Here is a 14,414-nt window from a genome sequence, read left to right on the forward strand (position 1 = left end):
TTGCTGTTTACTCTACCCATAGGATTCTATACATCTGACCTATATCACCTCTTTCTAAGGATTTGAGTTTATTATTTACCTACAGAGCCACCCCACCTCATGTGTCTGCCTGACAGTCCTTTCCATACAATGTGTAACCTTGGATGTCGAAGTTCCCTCCTATGATCTTTTTACTGCCATGACTCAGTGATGCCCACAATATAATGCCTGCCAATCTCTTAACTGTGCTACAAGATCATCTATCTTATTCCATACACCGCGTGCACGCAAATATAATGCTTTTCATCACTCTTTTTGATTTTGGCCCTCTTACACTTTCTCATTTCACTGACTGCAATTTTGACTTATGGTCTCCCTGTCCTTCCTCACAGATTCACTATAAACTGCATCTACTTGTATGCCAACTGCCCCATCCTCAGCCCTGTCACTCTGTTCTGGGACCCCTGCTTTTTGTGATGCTTTTTTTTAATGATTTGCATGAGGAAGTGGAAGGGTGGGTCAGTAAGTTTGCAGATTGGTGGAGTTGTGGATAGTGTTGGAGGGCTGTTGTAGGTTTCAGACACAGACAGGGTGCTGAGGTGGCAGATGGACTTCAGCCTGGAAGTCTTGCAATCAGATTCAGTAGGGAAATTTTTTGTACTCCAGCTGTTTCTAGCCATTTCAAAAGATGGTTCAGATCGAGCCTCTGGAGACAGAGTCCTGGTGTAATTTGCTTGATTAGCTTTGTGTAAACAAGATCTAAGGTTTGCGTCATGACACCGGTGCTTGTAAGTTTCAGAAGGTTAAGGATACAGTTCACTGATGAGTAATATCTACAGGCTGTCACTCTGAGTGGAGAGCTGCACTGTCTTTTGGCTAAGATGCCACTGAGCTCCATTCTTCTATTCAGGAGTCCTTAAAGATTGCTTTGGCTCGACCTCTCAAAGTAAGGCAGCACAGTAGCGCAGCTGGCCGAGACATTGCTCCAGAGACTCGGGTTCGATCCCTGTCTGCTGTCTCTGTGGAGTTTGCATGTTCTCACAATGATTGTGTGTGTTTTCTCCCTGCATTGCTAAGCTGGTATGTTGACTTGCCTGTGCGAGATTTGGGAATACAGGGCAACTAAATGGCAGCTTGTTTGTTGCCACAAACCCAGCCACATTTCATATTTTTAATAATTCCCACGACATAATAATAGATCATTAAGTCCATCCCATCTCACGGAGTGATCAATTTTCCCCACTTATTTCCATGTAATCCACTCTCTCCTCTGCCTAGTAACCCCAAACTGATTTTCCCATCGGCCATCTACACTGGACCGGTTTGTAGTGGCCAGTTGACATAACGTTTGAGATGTGGAAGGAAGTAGGAATACCTGTGGGGGGGGGGGGGCAAGGAAGGAATCCCTGGGGGTGGGGGGGGTACTCACTTGATTGCAGGGAGAACAGATCCACACCTAATCTTAATCTGGTCTTGTCCTAAAAAGACAACAATTTGTTCCCCTTCATAGATGCTGCTTGACCTGTTGAGTTCCTCTAGCACAGGGGTTCCTGACCATTGTTATACCAATACTATTATGTGAGGGGTCCGTGGACCCCAGGTTGGGAACCCCTGCTGTAGCATTGTGTGTATGTGTGTTGCTGAAACCATCTGTTCTCTTGGCTTGACAGTAGGGTGGTACAGTGGCACCACTAGTGGTGTTCCTGCTCACAACTCCAGTCACCCAGGTTCAACCCTGACTTCGGGTGCTATCTCTTTGCCTGCTCTTGTCGTAATGTGGCGAGATTCCCTCAGATGTTCCTACATACCTAAACTCATGCAGGTTGATAAATTAGTTGGTCACTGTAAACTGCCACTTTGTATGTAGGTGATTGGTAGAATCTGGGGGTAATTGATGGGAATGGGATCAGTGCAGGATTAACGTAGTGGGTGAGCTCATTGGATTGAATGGCCTGTTTCCATGCTCTGTGACGCAATAAATGCAGTGAGTCCTTCCCAGTGTAAGAGCAATATCGTGCAGAGGCTGGAAATCTGATCTTAGAACTTCCTGCTTTTTGTATCAAGCTTCCAGAATGCTCAGCAAGTCGGACACCATCAGTGGAGTTGAGTCAAAGACCCTGATTCTCCCTCTATCAATACTGTTTGACCTGCTAAGTGCTTCCAGCATCCATATTGTTCCTGACCACCTTGTGGTTGAGAAAAGACTTTTGGATCTTCTCATTGCTCTTGGATCTTTCTGTACTCCCTACCTGAATTACCAGAGAAACTATATTTAACAGTGTGCATAGTGAGCTCTGAGGTGCATTGGTATGTTGTAAGTTTATGAAAGAGGCTGTATAAGCACTTTTTAAAAGAAACACTCAACAGCCTCATTACCGAAGTGCAGTTTTGGGGAGGGGTGGAAATGTAACTGTGTTTCTGCATCAACGAACAGCACAGAGACATTTCATTTGTCTGTGCACGTCGTGCAGGTAAGGGTGTCTACTTACAAAACTTTCACTTCCTCTTGGCGCTGAAGCTAGCTGTGCTGAGGTAAGCTAATTGAGGGCACGTCAGTGATTAAATGTGGCATTTTACTCTACTGTTCGGTTGGCAGGTGGTCTGCTACTTTCAGCCTGTGTCTATGTCTGTCTGTCTGTGTCTGTCACTTTTGCACCTACACTTGAGTTTTCTCCGGGTTTGTTTGTAGCACAGTCTTGCCAGGCTTGTCAGCAAGCCTCGATGGTGTGTATGAACTCTTTGTGAAAAGCATACACAACATCGAAAATCAGCAAAGAAAATACTGATTCATTACTTCCCCATAACTTTCAAATACACTTTGCTCAAGAGGTTGGCTCTGTACAGAGCGGTGGACAAAGTGCAAAGATTTCTTAGTTCTCCTTGCTTCCATTTGGTCACGGCAGGTAGTACTGTTCCACAGGAGATCCCATTTCAGAGGTTTGGTCAAGTACCTTGGGCTCACAGACCAGCAGAGTGCGCAGTAAATGCTGTATTGTGCTGATTACAAATTAAATCGAGGCCCCATAGCCCATTAAAATGAAGCTGAAATATCCTAGTTAGATATGAATGAAAGAGATTCTGTGGACATTGGAAATCTTGAGCAGCGCACAGAAAGTGCTGGAGGACCACAGCAGTTAGGCAGCATCTATGGAGAGGATTAAACAGTTGATTTTGTTTTTGAGCTGAGACCCTTCATCGGGACTGGAAAGGAAGAGGACAAAAGCCAAAAAGAAGACTGGCAGAGAGATTCTTGCAGTCTTGGCGAGATACCACGCAAGATGGGCCCTCCTGGCCCTTGGAGCCTCGCTACCCAGTAATCTGTCGATTTAATCCTAGCCTAATCACGGGATGATTTACAATAACCAATTAACCTACCAGCCGGTATGTCTTTGGATTGTGGGAGGAAACCGGAGCATCCTGAAGTAACCCACGTGTTCATGGGGAGAACGTGCAAACTCCGTACAGGCAGCATTGGGAATTTCACTTTTTTCATTTCTTTCTCATTCAGTAACATCCAGAGGAGTATCATATCATGGTTACCACATTCCTGTTTTTGGCACTAGGCTGTGTGAAAAACCTGTGTTGTAACAGTACCCTCAAAATTTATAGCCAAATAAATCTTGGGATATCCTGGGGATGTGAGGGGTAAAACGCAAATGCAGGTTTGTTATTCTGTTGGATTTACCAGTGTAATGATTTTTTTCCTCCTTTTGTTTAATCCTTTTATGACGTAGGTTTGAAACTTTCACGAACCGGCCTTGGTCTCTTGGCTTGAAACATGTGCAATGGGATGATTTTGCGGAAGAGCCACGGGCAACACCGAGTAACACTGATTTTGGTGTTCATCATCTGCATTTCCAAAGGCTTTGCGTCAAGTGGTAGGTGGTATTTTGTGTGTCTTGGTGGGCAAACTCCATCCTGATGTGGTTTTCTGGGTCTCCTCCAACTGGCATGATGGAAGGACAAGAGCGGTAACTCGCAATAACCAAGGAGCACAGTTGGGCAAAATGTGGCATTGTTTAAGGAGATATTGGTAGATTGACCAATAACTTGTGTGGTGGTGGTTGGGGGGGGGGTGTGGTTAATGGAGCATTGGATTTCTTTCTCTGTATCATGCTGGACCACCAGCCTGTTTTACTCGTCTGAGCCTCTGAGACGCGGGAGTTTGCACTCAGGATCTGCATTTCTGAAGGCATGGGTCCCAGCTGCTGAAAGCGTGGCCAGCAATGGTGATGTGAGGAAGAGTGGGTGGGCCATTCAAGAGGTCAGAATTGAAAGGGTGCAGAGATCTCTAGCACAGTAAATCTGGAATCTGTGAGGTGGCATCCAGTGGAGGGAGTGAAAATGAGGACGAAATATTCTTAAAATTGAAATGCTGCGGGGCTGAGAGCTGGTATTTCATTTATAAAGGAGTCTGTCGGTAAGGTACCAGCAATGGTTGAGTCTCTGAGCACATTTGGTACTGCAGTGATTTAATTCTAAGAACACCGAAAACTTCCCAATTTGCGGAAAGTTGGTATGTGAAACAGTTTTGGAGTGACCACAATTATTCAACAAGTGGTTGGAAGCAAGCTATTTAGGTTTTACATTTTACTTTCCTTTTCAATTTATTAATGCCTATGTCAATTTCCTTTCTCCCCCCCCCCCCCCCCCCCATCTTCTTGGTTCTGCTCCTCTAAGGATGGATCTGTCCTCAGTTCGATGTGTTGCACTCTGTTCCTGAATCAATAGGACAGAGATTCGATTAATTTTGGTGTTAGTCACACAGCAGGGACAAAGTCTGTGCTGGCCATCAAGAACGCTCCAGTCTGGCATTTGAGATATAACTGCAGGGAAAGGGCAGGAGTGTTGACGGCCAGCTCTGCCCTGATATATGCCCCCTTTTCTTCCACCATAATCCCTGATCGCAAGCCAGCTGGGCAAACAACTGAAGAGAAAGTTTTATCTGGGGGTCCTGCTGTTCATTTTAATATTTTGGCTTGCAGCAGAGTTAAGGTTGGAACCCTTTTAATCCACAGCAGTGGAGTATCCAGCTGAGAATGCAAGGGAGCCTTTTAGACAGGAATGTTTCAATGAGTCTGTCTGTCTATATAGAGTGGAAGTGGGTACAGGTCAGCAGTTGTCCCTCTCCATAGGCCTGTTGCACTTTGGAACTGGGAGCCACGTGACTCTGTGGCCCGTTTATGCTGCTGGTGACCCTGCAGGTTTTAGTTGGCCTGCAATAAATAATGCACACTGTATAACACAGGCAGGCAGGCAGGGTGGCCTCTTTGTTTTTGAGCTCCTCGTTCCTACTTCTCATGAAATGAGCTGCGGTTATCAGATGCTGACTAATGTGTTGAAGAGGGGGGTGGGCCTACTCCACCCAAACCACACTGCTTCTGCCAAACGGCACTGTTGGTTTCCGTGCTGTCAGGTCCACCTAATCAAAATAGTCAAGGTACCATAAAATTGCTTCAGAGATCTGTCCTGGTGACCGTTGCTAGGATACCCATTGTGCAATCAGCTGTGTTTTTGCTGCAAGCCCCTTGTATTGCAGCCTCCCTCCCAAGCACAAATCAGGCGGCCTGTCTTCATTGCATTGTGTCACAGTGCTGCCCCTTTAAAGGGAAGCAGATCTTGTTATCCTGTGCATTCACCCTCCTGAGCTGTGCAGAGGAGCTTGAACTGAAAATGGTTACCGTAGAGTGCCGACGGATAACTTCTCCGTGTGATGTACGTCAGCCTCATTTGTCCTAGCATCCTCGTCCCCAGCCTCCAGTTGGAAAAACAAGAAGAGAAAGCTTTAGCAGAGTGTCCTGGCTGCTTTATACCACAGAGTCGTGTTTAAGCCAATCTAATCCACAACAGAGTAATCAGATGAGAATGCAAGTGAGCCTTTTAGACCACCATGCACTGGAATTTTTTTCATAGTGTGCTGTTTTTTTTTGAATTAATAAGCCTATTTTTTTTCTTTAGTACCACTCATTGATTCCCTGGAGTGTTCACAACCCTGCCTTGATTAGTCTTTGTTAGGCAATTCTGTAGATTATTGGAATGAGTTGGGTTGACCATGGATATTGGGTCCCAGCTCTCTACAGGATATGCAGGTCAGGGCAGCACAATGTGGAGAGCAAGGTGGTGCCCATGCATCAGGCTCCCCTTCTCCACACAGCTGGTGAATCCAAAGGAACTGCAGAGACCGGTACAGTTCAGCATCAGCGGCTTTGCAGGAGTCACCCGTCAGCGTTGAACTCAACTTAGGACTGCCTTAGGGACTCCAGTTCCAAAGATTTCCCTTGGTATTTACTCCCGGAGCCTTCCCCATGAGTGGGTACAGCACAAGGCAGCAGAGCTTGTTGGAGATCAGTGCTTTCCTTCTCCAAACGTGGCTGATGAGCCGTATCGGGAGTGACTGGTTTCAAGGTGCCGGTAACCTGCCTTTGCCTATCAGTAGAAACAGTTCTGGGCTTAGTGGCTAAGCCACCTATGAGCTGGACTTGGTTGTCAGAAGCTATTTGAGATGCACGTCATTGGGAGCATTATATAGGTAGTGGGAGTTTATCCCCACTAAACCCACCCCCAGCTATAGTGTAGGCCTCCATTAGTCTCGCTAGATCGTTGATTTACGCCCTGGGCAAGGTTTTTTGTGGAAGACCGGCAGTTGTCCAAGTTATGTCCCAGCTTTAACAACCTTATAAAAAAATAAAAAAACAGGTATAGGAATATCTCTATCTTTATTCCCATTTGCAGGGATGTTGGTGGTTTATGACTGAGGAGGATGTGGTTTGGACTTTAATTCGTTGCTGTCTTGGTTAATTCCTTCCGAAGGTTACTGGGTCAATTGCTAACTGAGGGAGGTGATTGGCCTTTGAGTAGAAAGAGCGTTCTATAAACTGTTAATAAACTGTCCATAAGCTTATAGACATTAACTGTCCGGCTGCTTTCGGGTAAAAGGAGGAAATTGTATTTCCGTAGTGCCTGTTGCAACATCAGCATATTACAACCAAGAAGTATACTCATTTTTGAAATGCGGGAATCACAGAAGGGTGCATTGATGAAGCAACCCTGGTTGAGGACACTTTCCCACGCTTCAGTCCTTGCCCACTCTGAGCAAGAGTGGTATTTTCCTTCATGCAGAAAGTGCTCTATTAACTCTTGCCCAGCTGAAACCTGGGCACTGTTTGTCTTCATGGTGAAGCATTGTTCAGGATGTGTTAACAATGGTATGCAGGGGGGATGCTACTGCACAGGACTGAAAGAAGCTGCAGAAGTTTGTAAATTTAGTTGCCTCCATCTTGGGTACTAGCCTACAGAGTACCCAGGACATCTTCAAGGGGCGGTGTCTCAGAAAGGCAGCGTCCATTATTAAAGACCTCCAGCACCCAGGGCATGCCCTTTTCTCACTGTTACTATCAGGTAGGATGTACAGAAGCCTGAAGACACACACTCAGCGATTCAGGAACAGTTTCTTCCCTTCCGCCATCCAATTCCTAGATGGACATTGAACCTGTGAACACTACCTCACCTATTTAATATATTATTTCTATTCTTTTCACGATTTTTAATCTATTCAACATACATATACTGTAATTGATTTTACTTAATATAGAAAAAAATAAAATAATAATTATGTATTGCATTGAACTGCTGTTGCTAAGCTAACAAATTTCATGTTACATGCCGGTGATAATAAACCTGATTCTGAAGTTCAGAAGGGTGATATTTGGGGATGGGGGGCTGCTGTCTCTTGGCACAATGTCACTAGTGTGTAGTGCAAATGGTATTCAGCAAGCAGAAATTCATGATGTAGGTTTTACTAAATTAGATTGGAGATGGAAGGTCCGGTGAGAAAATAATTGAAGAAAGAGGAGATGGGAGAGAATAAGTTAATGGACTAAAAGGAAGTAAGGATTGGGAAAATGGGACTGATAGGATTCTCTTCTGAGAGCTGGCATGGACCCAATGAGTCCCTTCTGTTACTCACTTCTTGTTTTTTGTTAATCTCACTGATTAAACACAGCAGCTGCCATTCCCAAGTCAAAATGCTTGGAAGGAAACTTACAACTAATATCCTTGTTGGGCTCTGGTTGTAAATAAGAGTCAGTCTTCAGTTCTTAAATGTAAGTGGCAAGTAGTAATCAGCTGGAAGTTAAATAAAGTGTAACCCTCAGGTTTGGCCAGCGTGCATTCGTCTAGGGGAAGACAGCCTCTGGCCCAGCCAAACTGAGAAATCTTGTTTGTGTGGATGTTGTGTGATGTGTTGCCTGGTTAAAAATCTGTACCGCAAAATATCAGCCAGTACACCATTTACAGTTAAATGATTGAGCTTTATAATTAATTTGACTTGTAGGGCTAGTAAAGAAATTTTTTCTTAAAAGGCTCATTTTAATGAAACAGTCTGAAGTACGTGTTGGAGCTCACGGATTTATCCATTCGACCCCCCCCATCGACCTCCTCCAAGCGTTGTTGACTCATGGACCCTAGCTCTGAGTCCACTCCATCTGGCGGTCTACCAACTCTCTCCACTCATGTCCCTTCATCTCTTGCCAACAAAAGACCCCTGACTACCTTCTCTCAAACCCTCAAGAAGAAACAACACACCTCTCACTGGATGGCACTCATTCCAAAGCCCCCGTTATCGCTAGTCATTATGCAAACATTGCTGCTACAGAGAATCCATTGCATTACCAATGAAGCCTTACAGAGCATTACAGAAGTATTGTCTATAGAGAAAAAAGATGCTCTGTCTGTAGAAAGTCACTGCACCTAGTTTATTGCTATTCGAGGTCAAGTAAGAGACAATGGGTTGTTTAATTTATCTAATTTCAAAACAGACAAGCTGACTCTAAATTGCTTATAAAAGGATCTAATGCCTTCCTGACAAATAAAGTCTTCTCGGGCTTCCAGCCAGGTGCAGGTATCAGTTATAACTGATGTTTTGGTGACAAACTCTGCCATCTTCATCAGGGATCAGGTTTCCGCTGCCCCACCTTGTTTACAATTGAATTTCAGTTCTTACTTAGAGCGAGCCCTCCATCTTTGTTAAAATTCTTTCGTCTCATTTTATTTTAATGGCTTCCTTTACCAAGCGGTCCCAAAAGCCTTTGGTGCAACGCAGTAGTTTTGTGCAGTCAAAGTCAATCCCATTGCCATAGTGTCTTCCCTAAATTTCCACGGTTTCTGGAAGGATTGCTAGGATCCTGCAGAAATACTGGATTAATACCACCCACAAACTGTAAGGAAACTCAAATCCCAGCCTTTGCGGGTCAAAGATGACCGGGGACTAGAGTCGGTACTGGATACCCTGTGATCCAGCATATAATCACAATGGCCATAGGATTGACTTCGACAGCACAAAGCTAATATGCCACGCTTTTGGGACTGCCGGGTAAAGGAAACCATCAAAATAAAACTAGAGGAACAGAATTTTAACAAAGAAGGTGGTCTTGCTCTAAGTAAAAACTGAAATTCAATTGTAAACAAGATGGGGGAGTGGAAACCAGATTAGATGAGGACTAACCAATCAGAAGGGCCGGATGACAGGGGTATAAATACCACTGGACTAGACATGCCCAGGTATCATCCCTGATGAAGATGGTGGCGTTTGTCATCAAGCCATTGTAATCGATACCTGAACCCAGCTGGAAGTCGGAGAAGAGCTTATTCTTAGTTCAAGGAAGTTTGCAGATCAGATGGATAATGTCACTTAACATATCAAATAACTGATGTTTTTATAGTTGAGAGTTCTGTGTACTCATGGAAGTTGGCATCAGAACATTAATTGAGATCTAGATCTCCAAGGTGTGTAAAAAGTTATCGGAGGGGATGTATGTGTGTGACGTCACCCAAGCGGAAGTGAAAGGCTGTAGGTTTAGAGAGCAGTTAGGCTTATTAGGAATGGGGTAAGGAACATCAAGAAGTATGGAAGAAACACAAGGTGAACTAGAATCCATTTCTAGGGCTTCAGTTTCTGTGACAGACGTGTATATCTTTGGTTTATTTTAGTTTATAAGAATTGTACCTGCGTTTTAGAAATCCTTTGAGCTTTATGGTTTGTAATCTAGGGAGGTTTAAGATAGAAATCCTTGCTGAATATGTTTTAAGTATGTTGATTGGATATAAACAAGTATCACTGAAAACGTTTTAAACTACTTTGTTAACTGGAAGCCTCTTCACCCTGGTCTCCAGACCCACCACTCGAATACTGGGTATTGGCAGCTAAATTTGCTTTGGAGAATAGGCAGGAGAGTGAACTAGTCTTTGAAGACTGGACAGTTCCAGTATAATCTCCCTTTAGTGAGAATACTCATGGCTATTTGTATTAATAGGGCTTAAGGTCTTCATTTGAGTTTAGAACTGGGTTCAGCAATCCCAGCACCATCACATACATGGCCTTTACTTCCATGTGACTCATTGCAATAAAATGCTTGTACTTGTATAATCTTCTGTAGGATCTGGGAGTTGTTGGTAGTGCCAGCATTTATTGCCCATTGTTAATTGCCCCTGAGAACGCACTTGTACCTTGAACTGCTGCATTCCTTCTGGTGATTGTGTCTCCACAATGCTATATGGTAGGGGTTGAAGGGCTGGTGATTGATATTTTTAAAGCTGAACCTAACAGGTTCTCCTGTCTTGTTAAATAATAACTTTTGTTTTGAGGCAGAAGGACAAGCCATTTGGACCTGTTTCTATTTCTGGAACAATCCATCATGCTGAAGTTTATTAGAAGGAAACTGACAGAACCGGTTTGGGGATGGCTTTGCAGTCAGGAATGTAGATTAAAAACAGAGTGCAAAGAATGAGGAAATGAATCTTGGAGTGATAGGCTTGAAGAATATCCTGAGGAAGGATGTGCAAAGGATGCTTGAATTGACAATGAAGAGTTTATTGCTGTTGATGTTCAGCTTGATGAACACAACGGCTTAGCAGTGCTTTGCTGGAACTGTAGAATGATGCAGCACAAGGTGCCAGCTTCAGTCATAATTTCCCCCTGCTCTTTCTCGCAGTCTCATTGTCACTCTTCTGTAGCACCCCGTGCGTGTGTTGGCAATTCTGTGTTGGAAAATAAATTTCTCCTCTCTGACCAGCTTGCTTGGGTGGTGGGTTGGAGATGCATCTCTACCACAGGAGGTTCAAGGCTCTCCTATCCTCCCCTGGCCTGCAGGTGACCTTTGGGCAAGGTGTAGCACCTGCTTACCCCCCCACCCCTCCAAAAGTCAGGGTCACATGAAGCCATGGGAGCTGGTGGTGGATGGTCATATGAGCAGCTGGATTTGAAACCGTTGATAATGGCTGGGGTCATCCATCTTGTAAAGACACTACCCAGAAGAAGGCAATGGCAAACCCACTTCTGTAGAAAAATTTGCCAAAAACTATCATTGTTTTTGAAAGACTGTGATCATGTACATCGTATGACATGGCGCATAACGATCGAATGAGCCAACTTGTTACTGAGTCACACATCAAAGGCAAGTTTTTTGTTGCGCTGCGACCCTGAAGACTCTCCCCCCCCCCCCCCCCCCCGTTACCGAGTCTCACCAACATTTTCTGAGTGATCTCAGTTTCCTTCAACTTCCCAGATCAGGTCTCCTAAAACAAACGTTTGTAGTCAAACAGTGAGTGGGTTGCATCATTTGAATATAGCACAAGCTGACGAGCAACCAAAGCACGTCAGGCAGCTGGTGTTGCTGAATAGTGAGACCGAATATCAGCTAGGTGTTTCCTGTAGTGGATAGCAGACAGTGGCCATGGCTTATAGCTACTTGCAGCACTGTAGTCGTGATTGCAATCTACTTGTAATTCAAGGTTCCTCTGTTCCTAATCAATGGGCTGCCTAATGGTTGGACACGCTAGGCTTGTATCCACATGAGAGGGTTTAATTAAGATACCTGAAGTCCTGGTGGAGCTGTACAGGTTGATGTCAAGAGGGTATTTCATGCTAGGAGAACCCAGAGCCCATGGTCATGTTTTAAAGCAGGTGACTATGCTAAGGTCCATCCTAGGATGCGCTAGGACACATCATCAGTGATGTAACGAGTTTTCGGGCATTTCAGCATCAGACCCTCTCGCCTAGGGGACCCAGCCAGGGTTGATCAGGCCCCGGCTTGCATCCCAGCAGCACTGGTCCACAGGTCACACCTGTTGTTCCCCAGCCACCTGGAGGCTCGCTCAGCAGCCTCTGTGACGGTCCTGATTTCTCTTTTCTTTGCAGCCCCCGTAATGCCAAGAAGAGAGTAGGTTCTGCACATTGAGCAGCCATTAAAACCTCTGCACCCGGCCTCAACAGGCTCGCATTGAAGGAGATGAAGGGAACTTTTTTCTCCCCCAAAGTATCATGAATTGTCGAAACTCTTCCCTCAAGAGGCAGTGAAAGCAAATTATTTAAATATTTTTAAGGCAGAGGTAGAAAAGTGCTTGATGAGTGTGAAGGGTTAATTGGAGACAGGATTAAAGTCACAATTGTATCTGCCATGGCTTTTTTGAACGGTGAAGAAGTCTGAAGGAATTGAGTGCCTACCTTTTGGGGTTGTTAGCCTTTTCCTGTTGATGTGCTTGCTGGTCTTTATCCTTTGCCTGTGTGATGTTACAGAAATCCTTGGCCAGCTTTATTTAGCCTGAAACCCACAATTCCATAGCAATGCTAACCAACCACCCTCCTCTTCTCCCCCCCCCCCCCCAACCGAATAAACACGAGCTCCTGAAAAGACCAGTTGCCCATTTCTTGACTTGTGCTAGGCCATGTTTGCCCATCGCTGGTTGCCCACTGACCAACAAAGTGGCATTTAAAAAAAATTCTTGCCCTTGTGATTGACTCTCCTTGGTCAGAACTCTCCCTTTCATCTCCTGCACACCTGCAGCCCTTGGCCTCTAGCCATCCCTGAATTTCTTTCCCCCCTCATTGTCCATTGTCCCCCTTCTGAAATATTTTCTCTCTTCTTTCTCAATCTCTGTCACACTGCTTCAGTCTATCTCTGACAAAATTATTTTTGCACTTTTGACGTGGCTTTGCATCAAGCAATTTTATTTGGATAGCATTGCAGTGACGGTCTGAGTAACATTTATTTTTTCAATTGGGCAGGTTTTCTGTTAATGCTGTGATTTTAGACTGCTCTGTCAGCTGACGCCATCCCAACAGGGTCTTTGACATTTACAATGGAGCCAGCACCAAGCTTTTTCATTGAGAAGCCTAGGTTAAACCCTCTGAATGAGAGGCCTTTGTTCTCTGGAGATGGGCTTACAATGGTGCTTCATTGTTTATTTGTTAGTTTTAATGCATTTTAGTCTGGGATGAGATTTTTTTAAATGCAGAGACAATGAGATATAGGTGCAGAATTAGCTACTCAGCCTATTGTGTCTGCTTCATAATTCCATCATGGCTGACTTGTTATCCCTCAATCCTATTTTCCAGCCTTCTCCCAGTAACCTTTGACATCCTTACTAATCAAGAACCTATCATCCTTTACTTTAAATATACCAATGACTTGGCTTTCACAGCCGTCTGTGGCAATGAATTCCACAGATTCACCACTCCCTGAATAAACAAATTCCTCCTCATCTCTGTTCTAAAGGAATGTCCTTATATTCTAAGACTGCAAAGCATTTGTAGAATATTGTTCATTTAACTCCTGATGGTGCATCAATTGCTAGCAGATGTTGTCAATATCAATGTTTCTAACAGCTTTGATTGACCACGAGAAGAGGTGAGAGGATCCCGTCAGTTATTACTGGTTCTGTCCATCAAGCTCGTGAAATGTGCTGTCAGTCAGGGATCATACTGGAGCAGGAGACGATGGGCTGAAGTTTCAGTGTGACAAAAAGATTTGTGGCTGTTTGAAAGTGCTGTCTGAATACAGGTAGTTGAGGGGCTGGAGTGGGGGGGAGGCTGACAAAATAGGCTGAGAATCTTATTATTGTATTTGTGGCTTCAGCATGTGTCTGCAAGATTGTGGGGTAAACAGGAAATCGGTGCACTCAACTAACTCTGCACATTGTGGTTGAAAGGTACTGATACAGCTGAAGCCATTGGATGTAGGTTGGTATAGTGGAGGCCAGTGAGTTAGTTAGAATTACCGAAAGCTAGTTAATATTGGAGTGCTTTTGCTGTAGGGACCGTGGCTGCCCAGGAATCTGCCTACTGCCACAGAGTCCGAGGCAGTTTGGTGACAGGCATCAAGTGCTGACTGAGCCAGCCACAGTCACATCCTGAGAACAAAGTAGATAAATGTTTCCACATTGGAGAAAATTACAAACCTTTTCTGAGCAGGGTTGGCTCAAAGGCTTGAGCACGTCTCAAGCTATAGTTGGGTCTCTAAAAGTGGTCATCTTATTTTACGTTGACAGTGCTGTATGGAGTTTAGAAAGGGGGCAACCATCCCCGTAGTTCCATGCCCTACCTTCCCATTGCCCTAGCCTTCCCTGCCTATTAAATGCTTCCTAATCCTTCTCCATCATGC

At 44.6% G+C, this 14,414-nt stretch overlaps 1 protein-coding gene across 1 annotated transcript in view; it reads left to right on the forward strand.

The window, feature by feature from the left end:
- Window positions 1-14,414, forward strand: part of LOC132383138 (sushi domain-containing protein 6-like) — a 52,781-nt gene that overhangs the window by 6,972 nt on the left and 31,395 nt on the right. The window contains exon 2 of the mRNA XM_059953978.1: window positions 3,714-3,857. Coding sequence (XP_059809961.1) covers window positions 3,758-3,857 — 100 coding nt within the window. The 5' untranslated portion in view covers window positions 3,714-3,757. The remainder of the gene's footprint in view (window positions 1-3,713; window positions 3,858-14,414) is intronic.

Source organism: Hypanus sabinus, chromosome 2, assembly GCF_030144855.1.
Source record: "Hypanus sabinus isolate sHypSab1 chromosome 2, sHypSab1.hap1, whole genome shotgun sequence".
Taxonomy (NCBI): Eukaryota; Metazoa; Chordata; class Chondrichthyes; order Myliobatiformes; family Dasyatidae; genus Hypanus; species Hypanus sabinus.